Raw genomic sequence first — 26,173 nt, forward strand, 5'->3', positions numbered from 1 at the left:
GAATAATGCCCTTCAAATACCAGAAGAATGTTTTGAAAACAGAAAGAAGATTTTGAAAATACAGTTTTGAAAACAAGCTAAGAAGAGAAGGTGTTTGGGACTTACACTCTATTAGAGGCCCAGTACTTTATAGTACTGGTGTAAAATTAGTTTTGAAAATGATTTGAAATAATATAAGGTTTTGTTGTTTGAAAACCTTAATTATTCGATTTATTCGGAGATTGAAAACAGTTTTGAAAATTGACAGAAAGTCAACTTAATTAAGGTAAAGAAAAAGATCTATGCCTAATTAAGACCTAAATAATTAGGGTTTTATCATAAACTTTATTCACAAAAATAATTAGGTTAAAACAAAATGAATATATGCATTTAAAGTATTTAAGAAAACACTTAAAACATACTATTTTAAACCTAATAAAAATATATAATATTTTTATGATTTTTTTGATTATTCATAAAATAGATATATTAAATAACAAGTGTGTGAAAAATGAAGTGAAAATGATTTAATTTGATAGGTTAATTAATTGTGTAAAGTTGTGAAGAAATCAAATGGGAAAAGTGATAAAAAATAAGGTTTTGTCACCTAGAGGGATTGAACTCACGCCCTCCAAGTCACACACCCAAAACCAAACCACTGGGCCAGCGCACGCATGGTGATATTAAACTGACTCCTTTGCAACTCATATGTTATTCAAGTGTATAGAAGCAAAAAGAAAATAAAATCAAAAGGTCTGGGGCGAGGGGGATTCGAACCCCAGACCTTGGGCACGCGCAACACACAAACACTCTTTACCACTGGGCTATCACGTTTTAGTCGTTTATGAAACAGGTACCATTCAAAATAAAATAAACTCAACCCTGAATTTGACACCATTGTCATCTTCAACCTCAAGTTCTCAGATTTTGAATTTATGAACTTGCTCATTTCTCAACCATTTGCAAAGATGTAAAGATGAAACTTATTCTAAATTCACTCACGATTCTAAATATGTAACTAACATAAATTTATATCAACTATATCTAACTAATTTACCAGAAATCGTGAAGAACCCTAAATTTTGAAAATCAAATTAAATGACTATACTGAAAGATAAATGAATGATGATAGAGGGTTTTCAATCCTCTGATGATGCTTAACAAGATCGAATCGAGCTTTATCACAAAGAGTGCTTAAATTAAAGAGGTAGAGTTCAGAAACTTACCTCTGAAAATGGAGGTCGCGAGGATGATAGAGAGCACCTGGGCTTGTATGAATGATCCCAAAAGCTTCCCTGTGGTTCAGTGATGCTAACTGAATGCTTGTTGTAACCTCAATCCTCCTGAATTGTTCTATGGACCTCCCTCGATTTGAGCTTCAAGTGAACATGGAGGGTGATGATTCTTGAGTTACAGATGAGCTGCAGCCATCTGAACAGCTTCACTACCTCCTATGGAACATGCCTGGATGCTTAGCTTGATTGGAAACCTTCTGAATTGCACTATGGACCTCCCTCGATTTGAGCTTCAAGTGAACATGGAAGGTGATGATTCTTGAGTTACAGATGAGCTGCAGCCATCTGAACAGCTTCACTACCTCCTATGGAACATGCCTGGATGCTTAGCTTGATTGGAAACCTTCTGAATTGCACTATGGACCTCCAACTGCAACTGCTCCAAAGTGAGAGCAACAATGGTGTTCCTCCACTTACAGAAGTGATCCAGGTGCTTGGATCACCTCAAATGACCTCCCTTGAGATGTTAGAATGCTTACTTTCCAAAGATGAGCTCTGGTTTGAAGAAAACGATTCTTCTTGCCAAAGAACTTTGAAAAACAATAAGCATGAGAAGAGAAAGAGAAAGCAAGGAATTGAGTTGCTTTGGTGTGTTTTTCTACTGAAGTATGCTCCCCTATTTATAGGTAAATGGTTCAGTACTGATTGAGAGAGTGAGCTTGCTTAATGAGAGAGTTTTGGTTTCTTAGCCAAGAAGAAAATTTGAAAAGATCCTAAATGCAATGATGCATTTTCGGGCTAGCTTCCCCAACCATTGATCTTGTATGATCCAAGGGAACATTTCTGATTCAGAGGAGAGTTCTAATTGGCTTAGAACAAGATTCCTTGATGATTCATCATTTGCCATAAATTCAAAAATGCAATCATTACATAATCACATGCCTTTGTTTTTGGGAATCTTCTCTAATCCTTATGCAATGATGAATTTGGATGTGTGGTATGGTTTCAGATGTATTAGAGGTCGTGTAGCATCACTTAGTGAAGCAAAATGCACAAAATTGCAAAGTTTCAAATTGTACATGACCTATAATTTCACTTCATGAGGCCAACTTTGAACAAGCATAACTCTTAGCTCAAAATGAATTTGGAGAAGGTTGAACACAATTTGGAAAGCCCTAAACATCTACTTCAAATCATTAGTTTGGAGTTTCTTCAGAATCCTTTGGCAAATATGTGAAAAATGAGGCCAAAGTTGGAAGAAAACTAGGTTAAAACACTTAGAAAAATTTCTAAGTGTTTATGACCTAAAACTCCAAAATTTCCAAAACTCTTAAATGATTGATCTTTTGAAAAAAGTTCCTTTGTAAGATGTTGTTTTATTTTGCAATATCTACAACTTTCATGTTGGAAGTTTTTTGAGTTGTGTAGGTGAAATTTTGAGTTCTCACCATGCCTTAAAAAACCCTAATTCCCGACTTTTTGCTCCTTGATGAATTTCTTTGAATTTCCTTGGTCAAATGACTTTAATATCCATATATTGATGATATTGATCCTTGAAAGTCATGGTTTGACCAAAAATCTCAAAAGTCAATGGTGATCCCATATAGTTGACTTTTTCCAAATAAGGTGAGATTTTGGACTTTTGTGTAGAAACAAGATCTTCTCCTTAAATGAATGATGTAAAGGGATTATATTGAGGTAATAGAGACTCTTGGATCATGTCTTGAGTTTTAGATCCATGCCCTGATTAAAAGTCAACTATCTTGGGGAATTAGGTCAAAAACCCTAATTGTCGACCAGAGGACAATGATGACTGTAGACTTTGAATTGAGGTGTAATGTCCAGTGGATCTTGTCATATGAGTTATTTGAAGATGATTGATGTCTTTGAATGGTCCCCTAGGGCTTTTTAGGGTTTCCCAAAAGTGTTCCCTGATTTTAGTCCTTGATAAGGCTCCAAACCCTGGTCTGTTGATCTGAGTAATTTTGTACTTAGATGACTGGGTGTCTAATCAATCATAGGTGAAATAATGAAGCTCTTGAGTCTCATGATTGTGTTAGAGACTAATCCTCCTATTGATTGATCCTTTGCCTGAGTTTTCTTGTCTTTGAACACCCTCGATTGAATGTCAGACTGCTCTGGGTACTTACTTTGACTTGATGAAAATCCTGAAGATATGTCATCTCAGGGGGGTCAAAAATTAGGGTATGACAAGAGGTATAAGAAGCTAGAGGTTAGGACATGGTGGCCTGAGCGTATTGTGAGAATCAATCCTGAGGGAACCTATGGGTGGTGTCATAACACCATTGAGGAGTATGGTTGGCTTAAACTTTGTGAGCCTGCACCTAAGTTTCATTTGGAGATTGTAAGAGAGTTCTATGCTAATGCCGTTCCAAATGAAGAATTTCCGGTTGAAGGTGTTCCCTTTGAGTTCAAAACTTGGGTGCGTGGTAAGGAAATTGATTTTTCTCGTCAGGCTATCCGTGAGTTTCTTGGAACTCAATTACCTTTTGAGGATGGTGAGCTGTGTGGGTATCATGTGCAATTAGCAAGGGGTAATTTGGATTGGGAGCATCTGAGGGAGGTCTTGTGTTCGGTTGGGCAGTCTTATGATCTTAATCCTTCACAACAGCCCCATAAATTCTCTAGGAAGTCGTTGTCTACTAATGCTCAGATTCTCATGTCTGTGGTCCTTCATAATTTAAGGCCTAGGAGTCACACTTCCTCTTTACCTGCTGAGTCTGCTGCACTGGTTGCTCGTATGATTGAGCATGAGCCGATTGATATTACTCGCATTATTGCGAATGAGCTGAAGAGGGTTGCTTTGAGTGGAACTCGGCATGGTGATCGTGCTCCCTGCAAGCTGATTTTTCCTAGTTTGATCATGAATCTGTGCAAGAAAGCAAGAGTGCAGATTCCTTCTGAGGGGCTTGTGTCTATTGACACTTTTATTGATGACATTTTTATTGAGCGTTATTGTTTATCCAGGTTGACTGCTGTTCCTGTTGCTGCTGCTCGCCCTGCTCGCCGCCGTAGTAATCCTGGTAGAGAGGAGAACTTGGCATTTCATATGGCACATCAGAGAGCATTCATATTTTTGCATGATTCTATGTCTCAGCTGAGGTTGCAGATGATGGAGCCCCATGTGGCTCATCCGTGGAGTTCTCGCCAAGACTTGGTGGATTATGCTGATTGGCCTGAGGTCAGTCCATTTCCTGAGGAGGAGGAAGGTGGCGAGGATGAGAATGTGGAAGAAAATCAGGATGAGGATGAGTAGTTTTATATTAGTATGTTTAGTGCTAGTTTTTTTTTTTATTTTGACATTAGCCTTGTTATATTTTGTTCCATCCGTTTATAGGATGAGGTATTTTGAACCTTAGGCATTGCTATGCCTTTTTGGATATTGTGACACCTTTTGGTGTTTGTTTTAAATTATTAAGTTTTTAGTTTAATTGCTTTATATTTTTATATACTATTGCAATTGTGTTTTAAATTTTTGTTTGTTGTTCTTGTGAAAGTGCTTCCCGGATGAAGCAAGCTTTTACACCCAATTGGGGCGGTGATGATATAATGTGAAATTAGTACGTACAAGGTACATTTTTATCGTTTCTTTAATATACCATGAATTAGATACTTGTAATTGTACAAATTAGATGTCATATTTTCTTTAGCAAATATAGTTCAATATTGAATCATTTTAGTTCTAAAGCTAGTGTGAGGAGCCTTTCCGTTGTACATTTATATAGTATTTTGTGATTACCAACAATGTGCGTTTAACTCGTGTTTATTATGTTTAATCTTGCGTTTTTATTTTAATTGTGTAAAGCATGAAAGTGATCAAAGCATTTTGTTTCGCATTTCGAGTATAACTTCTCTACCATATATAACCTACCCGGTGAGTGTGTGAGCATTTGATAACCACTTTGAGCTTTTTTTTTGCCAAGATTCAATCGGTATCATTTCCTTGTTTATATTTGCCGATTTTTGATCTGAATCTTGATGACTTTCTTTTAACCTTGAAGAGTACCATGAAATGTGGTTAGGAATGATTCCTTTTCGCCTTAGAATAGAGAGCATTCGTGATTATGTGGTGGTAATATTCAAGTTGGGGAGAATAAAAAATTTTGGTGGTATTGGTGATGAGAAGAAAATAAGTGATTGCTCGAGAGAGAAAGAAAAAAAAAAGAAAAAAGAAAAATAAAAAAAAAAAGAAAAAGAAAAGAGCTTTGTATATAGCTAGTTTCCTTTAAATTAAAAAGATGAACTCTTGAGCAATAAAATTGTGTGATCGGTTGATAAGGATGTGTGGATATAATCTTGATTTGAATGCTCTCTTAGGAATTGACCCTTTCGTTTCAATGGCCTTGAGAAATGACACTTCCTTGTTAACCAAGCCAAGATACAACCCTAAAGACTTTGTGATTCTTGCTTTTACGCTTTTTATATAAATGTTGTGTAGATGAATGCATAATTAATTCTGGATGTTGGCGATATTGTTGTGTGAGTGTTAGGTCCTCAATTTTGTCTCTTACTAGAGAAGTGTGTAGGTTGTGATTCAATTTTGAACTTATTTTGTTTTAGGAACTGTTTACATCAAAGGTGTATTTAGTATTAGTATCTCAATCATGGTATTATTTTAGCAAGGGTGGAATGTTACTTGTGTACTTATGGAATTTGAACCACCCAATTATTTTTTGTCTTAGCTTGTGATTTCTTGGTTGTATTTGTTTTGTTTGAGGACAAACAAAGGTTTAAGTTGGGGAGAGTTGTTAGTTACCAATTTGTGTAAATATCTTAGGTAATTTTTGGTAACTTTCAAGTTTTTTTGTGGTTAATAGTAGTATTTTATTATCATTTGGTATATATATTTATTCTTATATTTATATTATTGTTGAATAGTTCTTATCTTTGCAATCTATGTTAGATTTTGTAGTTTTTATAGATAATTGGAAGCTTGGACCATGGAAAAAGCACTTTGAAGATGTTCCAAGACCAAAGCCAAAGATTGCTGAAAAGAGGTAGCGCGCTAAGCGAGGTTGAGCCCGCTAAGCGCGCTTTTGAAGAGAAGAAGGAAGTTCTGGCAGAGAGTTCCGCGCTAAGCGAGGTCTGGAGCCCGCTTAGCGCAGTTGGGCGGTTTAAGCAATTTTTGATGGCGCGCTTAGCGGGCTACACCGCGCTAAGCGCGGTCTGCGAAACTTTGTTTATTTGTTTATGGGCCAGATCATTTTATAAGGTATGTAGAGATATTTTAGAGAAAAAGAAGAGCATAATACACTGTAGCAAACATAGAGTTGAAGATTGGAAGCCTTGATCGTCGATTAATCGCCTTTGATGCTTGTTGATCTTCATCCTTTCCTTCTTGTGCAAGCTACCATTCTCATGGATAGCTAAATCCCTTTTGTATCAAGATAAGATGTAATCTTCCTAGCCTTTTGTATGTTTTTCTTGTGAATATGTGTATGAACAAGTGATGATCAATATAGATGGTTTAGTTTGTTTATTAAAGCTTTTTCTTTGGTATAAATGTTTGAGACATCAATGTTTGTATCTAGACCTAACTCATCATCTTTCAAACTATAAGTTGCAGACATGGATTTAGAGTTTGATGTTTACTCAGTATCGGTTTTAAAACGTTATTTGTATTGTTTAAACGGTGGAGAAATCGTCGGTTAAACAATACGGTAAATCTAGCTATATCGTTGCGGACACGGACGATATAGGTGTCGATACGTAATTATATTGATCGTTAGCAAGTTCATAAGCATATATTTATAAGGAAACATACAAACTTAGGTCGATGAAATCGAATCTTGATGCATTTTCTTTAACTTAAAACCTTCATTAATTTAATCTTTGCTACTAAAGAGATTGAATGACCTTTTGCAAACCTAAAACTAAAGTAACATTAACTCAAGACAAAATAGGCTATAGAACGGCGGTGATATCGCAATAATCCCTGTGGATACGATATAAACGAAAAGTACACCACAATACTCTTTCAACATATAGTATGGGATATATTCATTGAAATTAGTTGAGATTTATTATTCCGTGTGCGATATACATAATGTAAGAAAGCATGAAGTATCAGATTGTGTTACAAGATGATTAGTGCATGTTTTGTATGTTTGTTTTAAGTTTTCATTGCGGTGAAAATAACATGTGACGCCCTTTTGTTTATGCATTTTATTATACTCTGTGAATATTTGTATTAATTTGGGTTTAGAAAAGGGGTGTTACTGTTGGAAGGGTCGGATTAGTACTTTTTCTCTTGTAAACAACATTTGCAAATGTTAATTTTCATGATCTCAAATCCTTTGGAATTGGGGGATAGACGTACCAATAGCGAGGCCGATTAGAGAAATGCCGAAACAAATCCTCAATCTATTCAACCCCTCTAGATCGTAGCCTATTGTCACTAGGGCGAGCCACATACTTAGTGGGGGTTATGTCTGGGCGGTATATTCAGGGGCGAGCCCCTAATAAGGCTTTGCCTCATTTCACCCTATTTAGGTAGTTACAAATATATCATTACATTTTTTCTCAAGCATGGGGACTTGTAAAAGGCAAATTGATTAATCTCATTCTCCTCATATTTTTAAGTCCTTTATTCCTTTCACTTAGGGCCTGAGTCTAGCATTTTCTAAGGTCTGATTAGCCTACTAGCCTACTTAAAAGCCCATTTTATCTAAACATTAGTAAATAAGCAATTCAATTAACGTATAAATATACTAAAAAAATTAAAAGATCAATTTTTGTTTTCACTAACTTATTAGATTTTATATAGTAGCATAAGTTTTGTGATGCTATTTGTTTGAAAGAACTTATGAAAACAACTTACTACATTGTTTATAAGGTTTTTTCAATTTATTTTCATAAGTTGTTTAAGATAACTAAGGTTTATGTTAGTATTCTAATTAAAAGTAAAAAATACAATATTAATAAAATAATTAAATTATTCATATTTGTTTAAATAGGCCGGTCTGATCGGCTTTAAAGGCTTTTTTCAGGGTAGAGATCCTCTCCATTTCTTAAAAGAAATGGAAGACTCCATTAATATAGTTTTGGGTATATAAAATTAAATAAATGTGAAATAAATGTCCCATGTCATAAAAATACGTGTTATTTATATACAAAACTATAGTAACGGAGAAAATAGAGAGGATCCTGGCCCCTTTTTTCATGGTATGTGGCTTAACCTTTTTAGCTAAATAGGTTTTTTTTAAAAGTCTAGGCCTTTTTTATTTAAGAAAAAGCCTGACTTTGCCTGAGTCTGTGAAGACTAGGCCGTAGACCCCTGTTAGTTGGCCTGACCTATTCTCACCTCTAAATACAAAAATATTCAATACCACATCATTTTTTAATATTATTTTATCTTTAAAAAATTAAAATTTTAAATTAATTAACACTAAATTACCATAAAATAAAATCTACAAAATTTTATAATAATTTATTGACTTTGTAGTCGGTGCTTGCAAAATTACCCACGTCAACTGGCCGTGAATAACTATCCGTAAATTATGTTTTATTGTTAAAATATTTTTTTTATTTATTCTTAACTTATAGTTTTTATTTTAGTCGTGTCTATTGTATTTGTATCACATTTATTATTTTTTTAGAGTAATATTAAATTAAACTAATATTATAAGAAACAATATTATATATTTCATATCTTCTATTATTCGTATTTGTCTTCAATTATTGTTTGAAAACTTTAAAAAAAAATAAGAAAAAATTGTTGAAGATATGAAATATGTAATATTTTAACAAAGATTAAACTAATTCGTTACTTTCATGTATCACTTTCAAATTCGTCAAAGGAATTTTTTAGATTAGAATGAGTTGACAATTTGCTCCATGGTATTTGTATTATCTGTTTGGATAAAATTCTTTGAAAGAAATCATTATCGTTATCTCTAGTTTGAATTATTTTATAAACTTAGTTCTTAAAAAGTAAAATGAAAAAGTATTTAAAATTAAAAATTATACAAACGGAATTTTATAGACTTTGTCATGCTCGTGCATAATTTGTGATTGTTTTTATGGGATTTATTGTTTATAGATCAAGTTGTCTAGACTTTTTCCATTTCCTATTCTTCAACAATTTAGAATGTTTCATTTTTCATGTGATTGGGATTCTCGAGATTTTGTGATAATATAATATTTTGAGAGGATTTAAATTCATACTTAAATAATATTGTTTGGATGAAAGTTGCTGAATTGTTTTTAAATTAATAAGAAAATTTATATATATGAAGTAATTTATGTAAACAATATTTTAACGTGCTTGGTGCATTTTTAATTGTTTTGCCATTTAGTTTTTAATTCTAGAGTGAAACACAATTAATTAATAATTGTTCTAGTATTTCAATTATTTTAATTGGTCCAAATCGCTCTTAGGTATAAACGGCTCAATAATCTTTGGTCCAATCCACAAAGCTAGCAGAAGGACATCTCTCCTTCAATTGGACACAGCTAACCTTTAAACCTCTCACAACTAAGGATTATCCGAGCACGCTTGGCTTTCGTCCTCGACAACGGCTAGTTCCTTACGTTCGGCTATTCAAGATCTACTCAACGGTTTCTTATATGTTGGGCCTTGAAATTACGCCCAGACCCACAAATATAGTGTGACTCAATCTACTTAAATGAGAACACTATAAATAGCCCTCTACTTCTAGAGAGTAAGATAATCCAAACTTTGCCCAAATTTTCATACTTTATGTTATATCTTTGTTCTCCTTCTCAGTGGCGGAGCCAGGTGCCTTGCAGGTACATTAAAGAAAAATAATGGTTTTTATTTTTTACTTTATAAATCTTATTTCAATCAACAATTTTATTATAATAGGAAAACCAATAACACTCTAACAAAATTGTATGTAAAATAATTTATTAATAATTAAGTTTTATTATTCAAATATTTTTCATTATTTTTTATATAGTTTTAATTTTAATTAGGTTTTGCACAATTATTATTTTTTCTAGTGAAACATTAACTTCATAATTTAAACATAGAAGTTCCATAACTTAAAAATATTAAGAAAAAATAGTTAAAGATTTTAGATATATAATATTTTAACAAAGATTATAATGATTAATAATTACCTATTGAACAAAATTAAGTAAAATAATTTTTATATAAATTATTTGATTATTAGAAACTTAAAAAAAATTTAAACCTAAATATAGTAAATTTAATTAAATATTTTATAGATGTCTTATTTTTAATTTGTCTTAGTCCTTGACACGTGGATCGGCCACTTATGAAGTGAAATGAATTTTAGAGAATTGGGTTGAAAATTTCCTTCATGCCATTGCCAACTTTCTCTGATTAAATATTTGCATCATGTGTTTGTGTAAAATTCTTTATGAATTTAGTTTTAAAAAAATAATGATTGAAGAAGTATTTATAGTTAAAAATTATTCAACAGACCTGTCATGCTCGTGCATAGTTTCTTAATTATTTGCGAGTGATTAATGGGATTTATTATTTATATATTAAATTGTCTAGCCTTTGGTCATGTCCCTTCTTCAACAATTTAGAATGTTCCATTTTTAATGTGATTGGTTGTCTCAAGATTTTGTGATAATATAATATTTTGAGAGGATTTAAATTTGTACTTAAATAATATTGTTTGGATGAAAGTTGTTGAAACTTTTTCAAAATAATATGAATTTATATATTTGGTAATTTATTTTACCAATTTTTTGGATATTTCAAAAGACATATCAAATTTTAATTTTTTAAATTTTAATTTTAAAAAGTCTGAAGGTAAAAATCTTAGATCTTCGGTAACTAATGTACCTGGCCCAAGAAGATGTGGACACCAAATGTGAAATCATGGTGTTTTGTAAGTATGCTTTGCATCTAAATGATTTGACGATTATTAAATGAAGTTGTGCAAGACAATTGTATACTGCTAAAGTATACAATATTTATGAAATCTTTGATCTGAAGATGAATGATGATGACAAATGTTAACAGTTGTGATCAAAGTAAAGTATTTGAGAATATCTTAAAGTTTATGATTCTTGGTGATCACTTGAATGGACATGTCTGTAGTGTATACATTTATTTTGTTGTTTATACCAATTCTCACATCAACAATGTGTATAAAAGGATACATCATATTTGGCATTTCCCTCTTTAGGTAAGTATTTGTTAAGAATTCTTGATAAGAGAGGTATAAATTATTTTAAGGTGAAACTAATCGAAAAACTTAAACCCTTAAAATAATGAATTTAGCTTTTGCACATATAAATAAATGATTTTTCTAACACAAAAGATGAATATTCTAGTGTTTTATAACAAAGGGGTTCAAATAGTGATTAATGGAGGGTGGATCACACAAAGCCCAAAAACAAGACATGCTGAAATGGGCTAATTAATCGATTGGCACTAGCATCCAATCGGTTAGATCATATGAAATTTCAAAAATTCAAGCGTTGGATTGCACCACAATGGCTAGTTGAGTGAAACATTACTACAAGGACTATTTTCAATGGTTAGCTCTCAAATTTTACCATTGCTAATCGACTGGACATAATCTATATATAGAGGTAACTTTCTCATTCTTCTCATCTCATCTCATCATTCTCTTACTTGTGCATTGCATTAGAAATATATTAGCTCTTTCATTCATCCATCATCACCTTAAAATTTTCCTCAAAGAGAACCCGTTCCTCCAGACCCTCATCCTAATATTTCTTCGAAGAATTTTCCTCTTAAGCGCGTGTAACCAAATTCATCTTTTACTACGTTGATAGAGAACTACATGTTTCTCACAACTTGGATGAAGATATCTGTAAGAATTTATCCTTCATGGGTGAAGGACTTTGTGTTCGAAAAACCTTAAGAGGTACCCTGAGTTAGTGAGAATGTTCTACGCTAGTATGTTCTACAAAGATGATATCATCAACTCCAAAGTTATGAAGCACCCCTATCACACTGTCTATTGAAGATTTTGCTCAAATGTGCAATTTTCCCTTCATGGAGCAATATTATGATAAACTAGATCTTGAAGGTAACGAATTTAATTTCGACATTCATGGTCATTCTCTTCTCGTTGATCCCACCTCTAGAATTCTAACTCTCTTTAACACTGGTCTCATTTGTCTAAATAGAATATTGATTCACTACATAATGAATCATGTGCTTTTCCCAAGAAAAGGTAACAATAGCACCCTCCAAAAATTAGAAGTCCCCAGGAAAAGAGGAAAAATATTACCTTACCCTATGCCGATCTAATCACGAAAAATCTTATCCTACTCCGGATATGAGTTCAAAGAAGAAGAACTAGACTTTTTCACACAAAGATAGGGCAAGCGGCTATAAGCAAGATGGGACATTTACAACTTGTTAATTTTTTTATATATTGTCTTTAATTTTCGCATTACATTTCATTTGGGTTTGTAATAATTGGTAGTAAGTTTCATCCCCATTTGTTAAAGTTGTAATCCCCATCCCCGAAGCCTTGTAATAATTTTACCGCTTTTCTTTATCGCTTTATTTTATTATTGCACATTGTATGTTTTATCTGTTTTTCAAAATAAAGAATATTAGGTTCTTAGCCGTTTTATACCATAAGTCAATCATAGTTCACGCATCGCCATCAACCGTACCTTACACGTGCGCACTTCCACACATTTATAGCTTTCTCCCTGGGTTTGCTACAGTGAGACCTACCTAATCAATCATTCCAGTTGATCGTTTAGAGGCTAGTCTTTGGCTAGTATGCTTACACTTTTACCCCTTTTATGTTCATTCCTTTATGTTTGAACCCTTATGCTTGTATGGATTTTACTTGTATGAGCTTGTATGTTTTCATTTACTTCTTCCATCTTCTTTTTAAATAAATTGTTCACCCCTGCATTACTTTGTGCATATACCAAGTCTCAACCAACTCTTTGTAAGTTGATTTACTTGTGCTTCGCCATCAACCTGTTTTCAAAACTCTTTTCATAATAAAACCTTGACTTTTGTCGAGTGACTTCTTTAAAACTCCTTTTGTACATTTGCACTCTGGTCTTTTAAAACTGTTTTCAATAAAATATTTTTCAAAACGTTTGAGCAGAACTACAAATGCTATGACTTCTCCATTGCTCTAAGGAGGTATGTAGGCACAAGATGCAACGTCTTGCCGAGCAAACTTTTGTAAATAACTTTTCTTCTCTCACTTCTTTCTTCTTTAGCAAATAAAATTGGTTTTAACATAACACATATTTTCAAAAGGTTCCCGTGGATTACCACGGATGAGAGGGGTGTTAACACCTTCCCCTTGCATAAACAACCTCAGTATCGAGATTACTTTTTGTGGGTTTTATCGATTTATTCCCTTTCCTTCATTGGAATTAATAAAGTTCAATGGCGACTCTTGCTTGTGTGAGTTAAGTTAATCAAAATGTTAAGCTCAAATTTTTCGCTGCTACGGTGTTCATCATCCTAACTTGAGAAAATCATAATTGAGAGAGGGATAGACATGGGGGGCATGGTCAAGGAGTAAGGAGGAAAGGAAATTTCTAACTCTAGATTCTTCCAACAATGCCTGTATGAAGCTCTAGTGGTTTTGGATGAAGATCAAGGAGCAAGTTCTTGGTTTGATCATCACCATCATCTTCATCACTCAACTATGCAAGATCAGAAGTCCTCTCAATTCATGGTGAGTTCCATAGATAGGAACTTGGATAGGATTTAAGAACAATGCATGATAATGGGTTAGATTAAGATAAACATATTGCATACTTGAATAATTGGTGAAATATGAATTCTCTTGATGCAATTGTATGATTTGGATTATTAATATATGATGGAGTTAGGATTGGGATGCAAAAAGGGGTTGTAGAACCCTAATTTCGTGTTCTGCTACTGTCCAGGTTTGCTTAACAAACTCTGTTTCACTTAGCGAAGTCTGGAGAATAGAGAAAATTAAAAGTGTTGGAAAGGTAATTTAACTCTCCTTATAAATATACCTATATATCAAGCTTTTAGTTCAGTTATGAGATATGGAAAATGGATGATTAATTGCATGATGTTGAATAAGCATAATGGCCTTGAGAATATGCTTATATGGTTATCCCTTGTATTTATCTTATTCCATTAGGTCAAACCTATGTTTTATACTTGACTAATATCTTTTTGACCTGAGTAATGAATGCATGGATGTGAATAAGGAGTTCAGATGTATTATGGAAAGTTCTAATTTTTCTGAGTTTCAGGACTTTCGCTTAGCAAAGTTATTTCGCTTAGCGAATTATCCCGTTTCCAAAACTGGGTTTTCTTCTATTTGAGTTTGATGGGACTTCTCCTAGCGAAGTAAGCTTCGCTGGTAGTTCGCTTAGCAAACCTCCTTAAGCTGAATATTAATTATTTGATCCGCTTGAGTGCAATTCTGTTCCATGATGCGAATCAGATGCCTCCTCTGTCCATTATGACCAATTTGATGTATTGTAGGATGTTTAATTGTATGATATGATCCCTTTTATGCTACTCTTGTATGTCTGCTTAAGTAATTGAATTGTGTTGAATGATATCATGTGATCATTTGCTTGACTATTCCGTTTGTTCTAGTTGAACATTCGGATATGATAGTGACATATTCTTAAATCGGATTAGGCCTAAGCTACTAGGTGGAAAATCATATACGACGATAGACTGGGTCAAACTTATTTTACCATTGCGATGTGCTTGTCAGGGTCTATAAGTCATTTCCCACTTGATGTTAACACATTAGTGTTCTCGATAAGTCATACAAACCTGAGCTATCATTGTGATATGTTTGTGAGGGTCTATATGACATTTACCACTTAACGTTAACATATTGGTGTGCTTGGTATGGTGGGGTTGTGATCCCATGTACGCAATATTACTTCGGGCTCACCTCTAGTGATGCCACGTAGTCAATATCACTATGCTTTCGCCCGGTGGGCTTGTGAAGTCATGTAGGCTCGCACTTGCAAAACCCACCAACATATGGATGATTGAAGGGGTTGTGACGCCACTTAGATAAGGTCACTTCGTTAACTCGTCACGAATGGGTGTGTAGCCATGTAAGCGTAAATCACACTAGTACCAGATTAAGTTCTGATGTACCCGTCTGATTCATCGTGTGATATTCTTGTGTGAGTTTCTTGACACTAGGAACTTGGATACTCATCAATGGTGTGATTGCATGCCTTAAGTAGACAGTCAGATAGTACTTTTGGATTCCTTGTACACGGGTACGAGTCTGCATACTTGTTTCTAATGACCTATTGTGAATTGGGGTTAGTTTCCGATAGCAGATAGGCAGGTAAACCCAGAAGACCCGAACTTGAGGGTAGCTCCCGACATAAGGAAGGCAGGTAAACCGAAAAGACTTATTCGGGAGGAAACGTACACCCAATAATCTATTTGCATGTTATGTGATGTGAAAATCCCAATTGGGAAGTCAAGGGACTTACTAATTGTGGTGTTATGTGCTATTTGTGTTCTTGTACCTGACAATGAGGAAACCCCAGATCAATGGTGGATCTGTTTGACGCATGTATCCTATAAAGTAGAGAGGACCTAAAGGATAAGGGGACTCATTGAGATTTAGAAATCTCACTCTATTCCAATTATCATTTTTCAGGCACAGGTTAGAAGTAGAAGAATTGCTAGATGGTCCGAATTGACGACTGTTGATGAGCGAATGTCAGGAAGACCTTATCAGATCTTATCTTTCCCGTTGTGCAATGTTGTAGACATATTTATAATATACACTTGTATCTGTAGTATTTCAATTTATACGATTTTATTTATGCCATTTTTTACTTTTGTATGTTTTCATGTATCATATTATAACATGACTGCATATAGAGCCAATTAAGAGGTTGTGCAAACAGATCATTTGCAAAGGGCCTCACCTTTAACGGGGCCTCCATTTTTCAATTTCTTTGTTCTCTCAACTTTTCTCTCTGTCCATTCTTCCATTGTAGGGGTGGTTTTTGGCCATTTTTGGCTAGAAATCACCCCTCAACACTGTAACACCCTTCTAAACCCCACGGCAGTTAATAAAATAATCAGAGTGAATATAAAACAAGGGTGCCACAATTAAAATAAAACCACTTTATAAGTCATCTGTCGTGCTTTATTAGGAACGATTCACCAAAATAACAAAATCATATTCATTACAGCGGAATAGCATAAACATCATCAAATATAACCCAATGGAACATAATCCAAACCAACAAAATAGAGTACAATAATTAAAATCTAAGTCTAACGTTCCCCAGTGTTACAAGACCAGAGCATGACTGACACGACCCAAAATAATGGATAAACTCTACGAGCTATCCTCACCGAGCAATAAAGTCGCTACTATTCAATATGAAAACTATCAACATGTAAGGGTGAGTCTCATTAACAATTAATAAATATTATGCATTCATAAACAACAAAACATCATAATATATCATTCACCCAATTTGAAATATATTCATATTTTCAATTATCATTCATTAACCACAACAATTACATCACCCAACATAACACTGAAATCAATTCAATCATGTTATGACCAAATGCATATGAACCAACTGACACTATGTATGTGGTACCAATAAGCCGTGGAATTAATCCACCTGATCGATATAAACATCACCGAGATACGGCCATACCGGCACAAATTCCACACAATAGGAATTATGCCCACCATTGATCCAAACATCTCCAGAAACCATCACCAAAATGATTTATGAAATGAATGCACACATATGACATACTTACAACATCACTGATCCGATGAAATTCATCGTCTCACCATAACTCACCAAAAATTTTAGAGAGTCTGGGCAAAAATTTTACACCTTGTTCTTATTAATTTTACACTCTGTTTCTACTAATTTTATCATTGATTTTGTCTAAAAAATTTGTCAATGATTTTCTCCAAAAATTTCATACCCTATTTTTACTAATTTTACTCCCGGTGTTGCGACTATTATGTGGAGAGTATACAGCGAAAGAAGAGGTTGAGTCCGGACGCGTGTCGGGGCTCGCTGGGCTGTAAATCTGTCCATGTTTATAAATTTTCTATTTATGTAATTTAAATAAAAGATATATTTTTTTTAATTTTTGTGTATATTTATTAATTCCCAACTTTAACATTAGTACTGGACCTCCAGACATCTTGAGACGGTCTTAACGACCACATATTTTCTAAAAGCATATGTACGGGGTGTTACACTGACACTGACGGTATATATGTCCCTATACTTTTCGCTCCGCAATATTTATGTTATTGACATGGCTTATGTCACATGATATATTCCTTAAAAGCCCATTAAATTATCTTAGTCTATACTTTATAACACTATGTTGAGTACTCAAAATCAAAATCATTTGAAGCGAAAGAAGAAAATAGTTTTCAAAATTAAAAATAAATATCAAAATTTGATGTCACCTATCATAGCGGTGTTTCCCCCAAACTTGAATTCATGACTCGTAACCTATATTTATTAGGGTTAATACCTATTTTCACCTCTGTCATATGGGGTTGGTTTTAAAAATTCCCCTGCCAAAAAAATATTTGTAAGAATTCCCCTAACATTTGAAAACTCTCTCGTTTTAAACCTTGTAAAATATTTGTTTTTAAAACCAACCTTGTCATTTGAAGATTCGGTCATTTTGAACCCTATAATCTTATAGATTATGTCAGTTTAAACCCTCTGGAATATGACAGGCAAAGTTGGTTTTACTAAAAAAAATAATTTACAGGGTTCAAAATGATAGAGTCCTTCAAATGGCAAGGTTGGTTTCAAAAATAACATTTTTACAAGGTTTAAAACGAATGAATCTTCAAATGTTAGGGGAATTTTTGCAATTTTTTTTTGGCAAGGAGATTTTTTGAACCAACCCCATATGACAGAGATGAAAATAGATATTGACTCTATTTACTATGATTTTGCAAAGGCAAGGAAAAGCCAAACATCTAAAGACACGAAATGCTGAGTTTCAAAAACATGTAACAATATGAAATAAATGAGAAAAACACACTACAAGAAAATCTACAATTAGCTACGACCAAAATCGTAGCTAATTTGAAGCGAATCTCTATCAAACAAAATTAGTTGGAGAATAGAGACGGATTAGCTACCATATATGTCGTAGCTTGAATTGAGTGGCTAATTATCTAGACTACAATTTCCTAGCAAAATTCAAACTAATATTTTATAATTCATAGCTAAATCACAACCAAACCGTAGCAAATTGCCAGTCTTTTATTTACTTTAAAACTATTCAGCTACACTATCACCACAAAAATAGCGTAGTCAATCTCAAGCTAAATTAGGTTGGATTAGATTTTTAATTTTATAATCAAAAGCCAATTAGGCTATAAATTATAAAATATTGTCCATCTCAAACGATATTTGATCGTATCGTAATCGTCGATAATTAAGCATTGAGTTAAATAAAAAAATTAAAATTATTAATATTTTTCCATTCAATATGCATTCATTTAAATTTATACTTGATTAATAGAATGAGAACACACCTTAAAAACAATTTCATATTTATATATTTTCATTGAAGAATCCATTACTCATTAAGATAACATAAAACAATTTTATAATAACATTAATCAATGTAAGGCCTAAATCATATTAGTCAATTATAAGATATGAAGTTCACCATTCTGATTCTTCAAAAGTAGCCTAATTAGAGTTATATTCAGACCACCATGCCCTTTAACATTAAAGCTTATATCACAATGTAAAGTAACTATGAACACTTGCAACTGAAAAACACATCATAAGTTCTTGGACAGCCATTTGTCCAAATCAGCACATAACCTAGCATGTAGAAACACCAAGTAAGAAGTTAGAAGCAATAAAATTGTCAATTAAGCTAATCCTATGAGCAGAATATGTATTCACTATGTATTCACATAGAGAGTGGACATACTTTCAACTATGATTTTAAGCTGCATTGATTTTAAAATATATCAAGAACCAAAATTTAAACTAATGTCAGTTTACTCAATATCAATCACTATAGGCATGATATTCATCAGTCTCAATCCGCCATTGCTTTTGTATTTTGTTTTGACTATTCTTGACAATTTAGAAATAAAATTTATTTAAATTTCAAGAATAAAAGAGGCTTCAAATAAATAAGTAAAGGGATAATATGAACTCACCCGTTGTACAAGAAGCATCAATCCTATAATAGAAAGTAGCATGAGAATTATCAGCATCAGTAAGCCAAATAAAAATCAGTGGTGAAATGGATCAACAAGGTTACAAAATTTCATCACTGATTAGATCAATCAATTATAGAGGGCAAAGAAACATGAGTGAAAAACTAACTAAAATTGTCATCTAGTGCCATAAAAGTTCATATGGTCTATCAGTAAAGTTACAAGTCACATACAACCAGATTGAGCATTTATCATTGCACAAGGCTCACATTTTCATGAGCATTTATGTTCTCCATTTTGGATGTTGTAGGAGCTCATTTAATAACACTCTGAAATTTAGTTAATGAAGAAAGTTAGTTTATATAATATTTAATGGAATGCATAAGTTAAAATTAATTACCTAGTATTATTTTCAATAACAATCTCTATTAATGTATACATGCCACCTCATTATTTAAGACCATAGTATTTATATGTCAAATTAGAACTTACCTAAAGAAGTTCCATATGCCATGTCGATCAATTTCAAGACACGAAATAAACGTAATAATCGCCACTTTATGAATGAGACACCAATCCAATTCAAGCACCAGCATCAATGAAAGTCTTAGAACATTCACAACCTGTGATTTAGCAAATTCACTATTAATTTAAACATGAAAACCAACTAGTGTGTATACCCGTGCAAGGCACAGATTTAAATTTAGTATGATTGATTCCGATCAATATGACTATAACGAAATTCAAAGTAACTATATAATAATTAAGGATATACTCACGGTTTTGGATCGTCTCTCCGTGCGAGGCATGGGATAAAAGGATTCAACAGAATTATATACATAATAAAAATATTTTCTCTCATTTCAAACGATTCAATAAAAAATATTTGATAATTTATTTATTTTCTGAAAATATTGACTTTTAAAATAGAATTTTTCAATTATTAAAAATAATTTATATTTATTGACTCAAGTTTTAAAATTAAGAAATTGTTTTTTTACAAAGATACATAAGATTCATATAATATGAATTTACATTAACAAAAATATCATATGAATATAAAATTCATATATTATACATTTACATTTATTCATCTTTCTTATAAATATTTAATACATAATAAAATAAATTAAATATATAATTATCCATTTTGTTTTTTTATAAGAAAATTGTGATTTCTATACATCATAATTATCTTACATTTTTTGTTAAAACAATATTATATTAATTTTTAGTATAAATGTTACCATTTTAAACGACCCATGCACCATAGAATAATAGAATCTCTACGTTATTTTTAAAATCTTTTTCTTTTGAGTTTGATTTTTTAACTATATTTTATTATAAATAATAATATGTAATAATAGTAGTATTAATATGTAATAATAGTTGATTTATGGATAAAAATATATTATTTCATTCACTAAAAAAAATTGTGAGACTACATTAGCCATTAAAGTAATTTAATATTACAATTAATAAATATTTTTGTTACAAATATTATTTGTAGATTGTTGGAATAAGAAAAGTTAGTGGTAATAATATGGACTTGGATCCTCTCATGTGGTTAAAAATGATAGTACAGAGAGAAAATTTTAGATCTATTGGTTGAGAATGGAGCATGATGGAAACATGAGAGAAATTCAGGTTTTTTTCAAGGCAATTAGATTGTTGTGTATATTACGTGGAAAATGGGTGCTTTGCAATTATTAGTGAGCATTAAAAAATGTAAAATACATAAGTAATGGTTTCGATGCAATTTTTATACTGCTCAGGGTGAAATTTGTCGGAAGTTAATAAATATCAATCAAATGCTATTAATTTTGGTATTATACAAATTTATTTAATTATTTAATTTAAAACAGTTATACAACTTTATTTAATTTAAAACAATTAATATAATTAAAGTAATACATATTTTCTTTTTATAGCAACAATAAAATATAGGAGAATGTATGAGAGAGTGTCAAGTGGCAAACTTGCCAAAGAAGTCGTCTTGCATTATTCTATTAAATAGATTAACAAAATCAAATTAAATGAATAACAAATAAATAAAATAAAAACAAAAATATCCTACAAAATGGGAAAGAAGTGCATCTTTCCTTCCATTAAATACTATACTTGAAATAAAAATGAAAATTAATAGCAAAGCCTAAGTCTCTCATTTTTCAAATTTGGACTCTCCTTGGTGTTTTTGTGATTTTACACTTACTGTGCGGATGCAGTTTGACGGTGTTGTGGTGAGGTTTCCTAAAAAAAAGGGTTTGTGGTGAATGGTTGAGCGGATTAGGATTGGAGGAGAGAATTTTGGATTTGGGCGTGGAGAGGATGATGTAGGATTTTGGCAGAGGTTTGTTATGAGAATGGTAGATGACTTGAAGGAAGTGAAGGTATGGTTTTATAGTGTAAGGAATGAGTGAATTTGGGGTAGTGCATTGATTGATTTTTGGCCCAATAAATTACAAACGTGAGAATCAAACAGAACCTAAGATAAGATTGGGAAGTTGCAAATAACATTATTGAATGATCAATCTTCCCAATGGTCCAACCACTCCTCATTTCACGTGAAAGTATCATTCCAAAGGGATTGTAGAGATTCCCAATAGTGAAATCAATTCCAAAGGGATTGTAGAGATTCCCAATAGTGAAATCAATAACAACTTCACGTTTTCAAACAATTCATGTTATATAAATAATTAAGTAAATATAACCAAATAATTAAATAAATTAAATAAAAAAACAAATAAAAAAGTAATAAAAGTTACTATAAATAGAATGGAAAGAAATTATTAGAATGCATAAGGGAGTGACACTTGGCAAACTTGCCAAAATACTTATTTTGCTTTTTTCTATTGTATGATTTGAATATGGTTAGTTCAATCATTGTTACCATGGCTATGTAGTAGACACTTTTGTGAGATACTATGAGTTTATCTCTAGAATAACAATTCTTCAAATGTCTTTGCAAGAGACTCCAATCCTTCACTATGTCTCAATATGAATTCATTAGTATCGCTACACCCGAACTTAGAAGTGGCAACACTTTCCATCTTATTCCATTTTTTGTATCAAACGTAGTCCTAATCACCATCGAAAAAATTGTCAATAGATACTTTGAACCATTGATCGCATGGTCTCTCTCTCTCTCATCGTATAATTGTTGCATACACTACAAAAAAAATGTTGCTTCAGTTAATGCACAATGCTCCCACGAGACGAAGTATACGACGGTCCTTGAACTAACGGTCGTGCAAACATGTGCCAAGGGAAACCAGCCGACCGTCAAGTATTGTATATTATAGATACAATAACTTCTACATTTTTTTCCTCCTTGAGTGTTCTCCAAGGCCATAACAGCATATGTAAAGAACAAAACTTCTGAAGGATTGAAACTAAACCAAAAAATACAAAATTGAGTAATTTCATTAGAATGTGAAATATGTTTGCATTAACCTGATCATATAGAATCCATAGGAGCACAAAAAGACCCGACTGGTAAGTTGATCGGCCAAGAAAAAGTCTGAAAATGAAACCTGCACAGATATGTCATTCTTTAATGTTGTTGGAAAAAGTCAAATTTTAATTTCATATTTATGTTATTGGAAAAAAAAGGAGCGCATATGCAGCGGAATAAACATCGGATAAAGATGGAACGGCTTGGGCGGTATACGATATTGAAAGGGTAAAAGGTGAACAAAATGACATGCTGCAAATGAAAAAAAAGATAAGTTAGGGAAGTTCAGTCCATGACAAATACTGAACTAAGAATTTATATATCCAAACTATGAATCTTACGACGATTAAGCTCAGAGGAACAAGTTCAGTGGCTATTTCATAGCTTCTATCTGTTTGATTCATCTCAAGCTGCAAATTTATCAAGAAACATAGTACTGTAATCACTGCATGTCCAGTTGTGAGAAGGAATACTTATCTATGATCCAACTCAATTCCATGTCTAATACAAAACAAGAACGGATAGTTAATCTGAAATCGCCTCTAAAAATATGTGTTTGCATCAGACATTAGCATATGTAGAGTGATATATCCAAATAGACTACAAGAATTGGATACCATGAATCTTCATCAAAAAGAAATGTTTTCAAGGTCATAATTCAAATAAGTTCAAACATAAAAGCAGCAGCAGACCTGCTAAAGATGCACCATTCCAAGAACTCCATTTCCAAGTTCCATGTTGCACCATACATGCCAAGTTCAATCAGGCCTCTTATTAGACTAAACACCAAGCTCAACTTGCAAACAACATTAGACCATCATCAGTTCATGTTAAGAGGAATATAAATGAAACTTGCAACATTTTGTTTTGAATGATAAAACCAGTAGCAGTAATAAAGTGAACAAATCAGCAATTTCACGAGAGGACAAAGGACAAAAGAGTGGAAAAACCTGAAAAAACAAAGGTACAATAGTACAGAGGCAACAAACGTCACCCTTCTTCCACTACTCTACTCTGCAGCAACAAACAAAACAATCCTCACCCTGCACATTTCAAAACCTCACTCTTAAAAATCAGAATTCCAAACCACTCTCACAACCCTAATTTCTATCCTATATAAACCCACTCTTACACTCTAAATTTGAGGCACAAAACAATTCCTCTCCAAACTATTCATTAACCTCTGCTAAAGATAAACAACAACCTCATAGCTCAAATCCTTCTTCATCAAAATCCTTCCCTTCTAAATCTCCCTTCAACCACAAGCTCAGAAAATTACTATCAAAAACCTCCACTCTCTTAAACTTTACCCTCAAACCCGTAACTCCCTCATCCTCATAAAATCGTCACCACCTCTAACATACACTCTCCTCAGTACCTCAACTTTAACCATAACTTCACTGCAACTCTTCAACCCAACATACATTCACAATTCATCTCTGTTCAACCTTCAAACCACTCCCTCCGCTCATAACACACCAAATAACAAAACATCACCCTCATAATCGACGCTCACACACAACTCAACCAAGCATACGCGTACGAATCGTAAGGCAAAAATTCATAACAAATCACATAGTTGCAGCAGATCAGAAACAAGAAGATAAAATAGGAGTAGGTAGAAAAGAGGTCAAGAACTCACCGGAGTTAGCATTGCACGCTTCAGAATAGTAAAAATCTTAAGCTTCATTTTCCCTTTTCCATTCAAATTGTACACAAGGCATTTAAGATGACTAAATATCGCTCACAGATACTGTATAAACCATAAAATGGTAATAACGGATTCTATCCAAACACAATTTTATAGAACAATTCTATATAAATAAATCCTACTTATAATCTTCCTCGAAATTTACATTTTGCTATTCCTTCAAAAATATTAAATACTTCTAAAGTTCGGATGTGAAGTTTCCGTTTCAAACAACAAAAGAATCATCATTTATCATAATTCGTTGAATGATCTAAGCAAAGCATAACACATTCACAAATCATCAAACACATAATCGATAAACTAAACATCAATTGGAGATTTCACACAAAATGATAAACTAAACAGATTGAACATAAATCAATCCAATCAATATAACAAATGAAAATAGACTGAGATATATATAAATTGGAGATTTTACACCTTCTCCTTCATCGACGATAATGCCTCATTTGTTATCATGGAGATTGTCTCTCGAAACAGGAACCCTAAATCTGAGAACGAGATCGAGTGGGTTTAAGCGATTATGAGAAGAGTGAGAGGTGGTGGTGGTCATGGAATGAGGGCAATATTGAGAGGTTTTGCAAAAGCTACAACGATTCTTTAGGTTTTGAAATGATGGTGCGATGAACCACAAAAGAGAGAAAGAGGGGCAAGGTAAAGTCGATGGTTTCAGAGAGAAAGAAAAAGAAATTAAGAAAAAAGAATAATGAAAATATTATTATTTCTCTTTAATCTCATAAATAATTTTATTTTGATTTCATTAAAATGATTTTTTTACGATTTTTTATTCGAAATTTATTTTTATTGTATTTAAAACAACCGGGCTAATAACTAATTACTTATTTGTTTAATTAATTAATTAATTAATTAATTTATTTAATCTAGGCTTACGTAATAGTATTGAATTCTAGAAACAACAAATTGTTAAGTTTAGCTATGAAAATTTTGTTTGAAGTAGAACCACGTACAATTAGCTAGCAATTACCTTGAACAAACAACAGTAGTAAAATTTGGTAGCTAATTTGTTATTTTCTTGTAGTGACATGCAATTATCAAGTAAACATATATTATATCAAACATCTATATAATTCACAATTACAAGAAATAAATATTTTCATCTTAAAGAAGCCTTAATACAAAATAATCAATATAAACTATGAATATCTATCACAATAATAACAATGATATGCATGTTTTTTTGACTCTAAACTTGTTATAAAGATGCAGATACAAGGGTAGATAAGAAGCCATTTCAAGCCTAATATTAGCTAGAAAAATTGTAAATAAGAAGTCATTAAATATCAAATAAGGCTAATATTAGCTAAAAAAATCCTTACAAGCCTAATATTAGCTAGAAAAAATTGTGGATAACAATTTTAAATCAATGTTAGGCTTAAGGGGGACATAAATCCATAATTAAGCAGATACATTAAATCAGTATGATACTATGATTCTGGTACATACCTAATCATACCAAAAATAATCAAAATTCAATTTAATACTCGAATTGATAGGATACCTAATAAATTATTTTTATCTAAATGTTATGATTTTTTGTCAATGTTAAATTGCAAAACATATTTAAAACGAGAAGTTTCTTGAGTAGCTTCTCATAAAATAATTTTAAATGATATTTTTA

The 26,173-nt window shown here is 32.5% G+C and overlaps 1 protein-coding gene across 8 annotated transcripts; it reads right to left on the minus strand.

Annotated features, from left to right (window-relative positions):
• Positions 1-18,725: 18,725 nt before the first annotated feature.
• On the minus strand, positions 18,726-25,202 carry LOC131625303 (phosphate transporter PHO1 homolog 10-like). Of its 8 annotated transcripts, none has more exons than XR_009290825.1 (8): positions 23,774-25,202; positions 23,516-23,619; positions 23,165-23,233; positions 22,823-23,075; positions 22,260-22,538; positions 19,862-19,992; positions 19,370-19,698; positions 18,726-19,022 (listed from the first exon to the last, which is right to left on the minus strand). XR_009290825.1 is itself a non-coding variant. In XM_058896181.1 (4 exons), exons 1-4 carry the CDS (start codon positions 24,511-24,513, stop codon positions 18,952-18,954), a joined length of 273 nt encoding a protein of 90 aa, XP_058752164.1. In that variant the 5' UTR covers positions 24,514-25,202; the 3' UTR covers positions 18,726-18,951. The 8 variants fall into 8 exon arrangements, 1 of the variants encoding a protein (XP_058752164.1); XR_009290826.1 differs by having other exon boundaries at positions 22,823-22,902; positions 23,006-23,075; positions 23,516-25,202; XR_009290829.1 differs by having other exon boundaries at positions 19,370-19,392; positions 19,639-19,698; positions 23,516-25,202.
• Between the last annotated feature and the right edge of the window lie 971 nt (positions 25,203-26,173).

Source organism: Vicia villosa, unplaced genomic scaffold (genome assembly GCF_029867415.1).
Source record: "Vicia villosa cultivar HV-30 ecotype Madison, WI unplaced genomic scaffold, Vvil1.0 ctg.000205F_1_1, whole genome shotgun sequence".
Taxonomy (NCBI): domain Eukaryota; kingdom Viridiplantae; phylum Streptophyta; class Magnoliopsida; order Fabales; family Fabaceae; genus Vicia; species Vicia villosa.

What these genes read in the sequence shown, in the direction of transcription:
- LOC131625303 (XM_058896181.1), bottom strand. Translation starts at nt 24,513, where the DNA reads ATGAAGCTTAAGATTTTTACTATTCTGAAGCGTGCAATGCTAACTCCG. An exon ending in AGCGTGCAATGCTAACTCCG is followed by an intron (nt 19,993 to 24,465) that starts GTGAGTTCTTGA and finishes GCTAAATCACAG; the next exon opens with GTTGTGAATGTTCTAAGACT. An exon ending in GGCATATGGAACTTCTTTAG is followed by an intron (nt 19,393 to 19,861) that starts GTAAGTTCTAAT and finishes TTTCTATTATAG; the next exon opens with GATTGATGCTTCTTGTACAA.